Source organism: Myotis yumanensis, unplaced genomic scaffold (assembly GCF_028538775.1).
Source record: "Myotis yumanensis isolate MYYU_CA2020_CCGP unplaced genomic scaffold, mMyoYum1.0.hap1 SCAF_27, whole genome shotgun sequence".
NCBI lineage: Eukaryota > Metazoa > Chordata > Mammalia > Chiroptera > Vespertilionidae > Myotis > Myotis yumanensis.
The window spans coordinates 712,501-717,327 of NW_027223778.1; the positions used below are offsets into that span (position 1 = coordinate 712,501).

The 4,827-nt window shown below is 48.7% G+C and overlaps 1 protein-coding gene across 1 annotated transcript in view; it reads left to right on the forward strand.

Annotated features, from left to right (window-relative positions):
* LOC139000715 (F-box only protein 31-like) overlaps window positions 1-201 on the forward strand; it is a 1,287-nt gene extending 1,086 nt beyond the window's left edge. Inside the window, exon 3 of the mRNA XM_070402801.1 lies at window positions 3-201. Within this exon, the coding sequence (XP_070258902.1) occupies window positions 3-201 (199 nt within the window). The remainder of the gene's footprint in view (window positions 1-2) is intronic.
* Window positions 202-4,827: the final 4,626 nt, after the last annotated feature.

A 4,827-nucleotide genomic window follows, 5' to 3' on the forward strand; every position in this document is an offset into this window, starting at 1 on the left:
AGGCGCTGCCCTGGAGTCTTCATCCTGTTCGATGAGAACCACTTCGGGTTCATCTGGCTGGAGATGAAATACTTCATCCTGTTAGGCAGAGCCCAGAACACCTTCCAGAATGTGGAAGCACCGTCCCCTCAGGCCTTCCTGGAGATGCTCTCAAACATTCAGCCCGGACCCCCTGAGAGGAGCAGCTTGCATGCTCTTTGAAGATTGGACCTTCTGACCTGGTGACCCACCTTTGTTCATTTTTGTTTTTGTTTTTAATCCTCATACGAGGATATTTTCCCATTGATGTTTACAGAGTGGGGGAGAGAGGGGAAAACAGACATAATCCATGTGAGAGAAACACCTCAGTTGTTTGCCTCCTGCCCAAGCCCAAACCAGGGCCAGGCTGGGCAGGGGCCAGAAATTGAGGTAGAAATAAACTTTAGACCAGTTGCCTCAACCTTCCTAATGCTGCGACCTTTTAATACAGCTCCTCATGTTGTGGTGACCCCCAATTTCCTTGTTACAAATTGAACATGAACATGATTTGGGATAGATAGATAGATAGATAGATAGAAATATAAAGATACCGGGATAGCCCTGAACTGCCTGGTGGTGGCCATGCTGCAGAGGCCCCAGCACAGAGTGGTGGTACAGATGTCTATGGACCTGTCCCTGTTCATCAGTCTATGTTGTTCTCTATATTCCACAAATGAGTGAGATCACGTGGTATTCATTTTTCTCTGACTGGCTAATTTCACTTTGCATAATGCTCTCCATTTCCACCCATGCTGTTGTAAATGGAAAGAATACCTTCTCTCTCTCTCTCTCTTTTTTATTTTTATTTTTTATTTTTTTTTTTACCGCAGCGTAGTATTTCATTGTGTAGAAGATATGAAGGCTCTGCTTAGTCTCTTAGATAAGCATGAAAAGCGAGGCTTAGGAGGAATTCTTCTAGAAGACATAGAGGAAGAACTGCCCAATTCCCAGAAAGCTGTGAAGGCTTTACAGGACCTGGTATTCTTTGTAAATCGTCCAGAAAAGAAGAAAATTCTTTTCTTCAATGATAAAAGCTGTCGATTTTCTTTGGACAAAGAGTTTCAGAAACTGTGGAGGAGTGTCACTGTGGATTCAATGGGTGAGGAGAAAATTGGAGATGGCAGCGAGATATTCAGAAGAATATCTGAAGCGACAGGGTATTTCTTCCATGCAGGAATCCAGACCAAAGAAAGCGGCCCCTATCCAGAGAAGGAAAAGGTCTGCCCGCTTCACAAAAAGCGACGACTTAAGACTCATAACGAACACATGGCTGGAGTGCTGAAGGATAACTCTGACATTGCTCCTAGTAAATAGTGAACAGTTTTGAAGTGTGAAGAGGTCACCACACACCAACAGAGGAGGCAAATCAGCTTGAGGAACTGGATTCAGGTCAGCTTCCTCCCCCCACATTCTTGGATTTGGGGGCCTGGAATGACACCTTCCATGTCATTCCAGATTGAAAAAACAAAAAACACTCCTTAAAAAAAATAAAAATAAAAAAACCTCCACAGAAAACACGTTGATCGGGCCTTTCAACTTTCTGAGGTTTTGGCAAGCCCAGATGGCCAGGCCCGGACTTGGTCTCTGGGCCGGGGCCTGACCATCCATCCATCCAGAGAATGAGAGGGGTGGGGGGGTGAGGGGTTGGGAGGGTCGACAAGATGGCCCGAACTGGATTACAGAGATTGGGTTGACTGGGGCCCTAGCCTGGGCCAAAGAGCCCGTCCCGCCCTCTGCTGGTCGAGAAGCGTCAATGCAAGTGCACCCTCCTCTGGGGAAGGCAGAGCCAGGTGACTGGACTTGCCCAGTTCTGGCTAGACCCGAGGGGGCTCTGTCTTCGAGAAAGCAGGGGCTGAAGGGTGCTCATGGATGCCAACGGACCATTCAAAGCCAGAAGTGTCCGTGCGTGACTGCGGATGTACACGCACAGACGCACGCCCGCGCGCCCCGCGCACACACACACACACACACACTCCCAAACGCACACCCACACCCACACACCTAGTCCCCCTCTCCCCCCACACACACACACGGGAGCACAAGGTCCACTAACAAGATATCTGCTGAGTGACGCGCGCCTAGGAGATTTACTGTGGCTTTTTTCCTTGTGGATTGTCCTGGGCCCACCGGAGCCTGTCTAAATAGGTATTGTCCCCTCTTCAACCCAGAAAATGGCGATGCCTCTCCGCAAGGCCTGGAGATGGAGCCCTGCTGCCTTCTTGGACAACTGCCCCATCTCCCAAGCTCTACCCAAGCCCGGGAATTGATTCAGCAGGCCAGTGGTGCCCTCTACTGGTCCTGGAGCGCCAATGCAAGCCTCCTCCTCACTCCCACCCCCACCTCCTTCCTCAGCTTTCTCTGGGAAAGACAGAGCCAGGTGTCTGGACCTCCCAGGTGTTTATAGACGCCAGGGCTGGGGGAAGTTCCAGCCCTGGTCGCTGTCTGCAAGAAGGCAGGTGTGTGTGTGTGTGTGTGTGTGTGTGTGTGTGGCGCAGGAGGGGGGATGGGGCGTTGGCAGAAGAGGGGTGCTCACAGATGCCATCCCACAATGGAAATCCACCAGTTCGCCTGAGTGACCGCGGATACACACACACAGACACACACACACACACACACACACACACACATACACGGAGCACAATGTCGGGCACCGAGATTTCTGCTGAGTGACCCGCCTCTAGGAGATTCATTGTGGCTTTTTGCCGCGTGGCTCAGGCCTGTGGATCATATTTGATGCTCAGCTGAAATTCTGATCACACCTACAGTACAACTGACCTCCTTGGCTTCAATTGTTTTTGAAAAACAGACGTCATAGGGCATATCTGAAGGATGGCATCCTATTCATCTCCTAGAGTCGCCATGTCCCTCTGCCACCAAAGAGGTGGGTTACAAGAACAGAGAGGAATTCTCTGAGAGTCCAGGTGCCAGGAGTCACAAATCAAGGTGCCACCGGGACCCCTTTCCATAGGGGGGCTCTGGGGAGTACCTCGCCTGCCTCCACCAGCTGCTGGTGGCCCCTGGCATCCTGGTCTCAGAGCTAATATACAAAACCATACACATTTTATTCACCTCAACTTCAGTCTCTGCCTCCCATGACCTCCAAGGCCTGCTTCGTTCGTTGTGTTTGAGTCTCGGGTCTCTCCCCTCCCATAGCCACCGCTCCCTGCTGCCCCCTTCTTTTGAGGAATGAATACCAAGCATCACAGCCACGAACAGGAGAATGTGAGTGAGAGAGAGAGAGAGGGAAACAGTGATGTGAGAGAAACATGGATTGGTTGCCTCCCACATGCACCCTGCCCAGAGTCAGGATAGAACCTGGTATGTGAAACCACGTATGTGCCCAGGAATCTCTTGACCCAGAATGGAGCCCTCAGCTTTCCATTGCATGACATCACCTCTCACCTCCTGAGCCACACCAGAAAGGCTCCGTTTGTCTTTCAAATGAATCTTCCCATCTATTTATCTTGAATAGATTATGGCCAGTTAAGTGTGCTTGCAATGTTATGGCTTTCTGAGTTTTTTGGAATCTTCTGTTCCTCTTTTATTTTCCTGCTCTCTTGTCCTGTATGTTGAGGGCTCTCTGTAGTGCTATGTTTGAATTCCTTTCTTTTATTTCTCCAGTGTCTCCTGTAGACGCACACACATGGGGGCAGTAGAGAGCACAAGGTCCCCTAACAAGATATCTGCTGAGTGACGGGCGCCTAGGAGATTTTTTCCTTGTGGATTGTCCTGAGCCCACCGGAGCCCAGGTATGTGGTTACCGGCATTCTTGACCTAGGACAAATGAACAGCCTCTCCATACATTGGAGGTTGAAAAACCAAGATAAACACACACACACACACACACACACACCCACCCACCCCGAAGGTAAAGCCGTACCTCACACCACACACCATCACTGCTAGATGTATTCAAGGACAGTTGACAACCTGGATAGCAGAGACAGGAAACAGGGCTTCTATAGAGTTGTATGTCAATTTTCAAATGAAGCACGTGGTTAAGATTATTTTTAACTTTTATTAATAAATTCATTAGGCTTGAGGGCATCCATTTGCCATGGATGGAAAGGACAGGCAGATATGTGACAGGCAATGATAAGCACTGAAATAGTCCTTAAAATCCAGAAATTCTACTGATAAAAAAAAATACAAATGGGACCGATGTTTGTAACCATTCATTTCTGAGAAATAGAGCCAATTGCAATGAATGAAGAGAAATGAGCAAAGAAATAATAAAATAACATAAAATAAAATAACCCCTCTACTCCCCCCCCAAACACACACACACACACTCTTCACAGGTCCCGGCTCCGAGGATCCCGCACTAGAGGCGATGGTCAAGCACACCAGGCATCGCAGCCACGTTCAAGAGAACCTTTCCTTGAGATGCTTTTGGTGAATGTCACCTGAAGGGCGTGTCCTGCGGGGGGGTCTAGCCTGGGGCATGAGCGCCCCCACCCTAAACTTGACCCCCAACGGGTGACGACGCTTCAGTTTTGGGGTCTGCTGATTGGTGGGTCTCTGGCTCTGCCCACCACGTTCCAGGGCTATAAAAGGGAGCAAGGGTAAGCATTGCAAAGTGTTTTCTAGGGTTTTGTTTGAGAGACCCATAAAAGTATAACGCTGTGATAAGCCAGGCTGTACATACAAATAGATAGATAGATAGATAGATAGATAGATAGATAATAAATAGTAAATTTGGATTCATGATAAGAATGTATCATTGTATGCGGGCTTTACGTGAAAGAAAGAAAGAAAAAAAAGCCCTAACCAATTTGACTCATTAGATAGTGTCAGCCTGTGGACTGA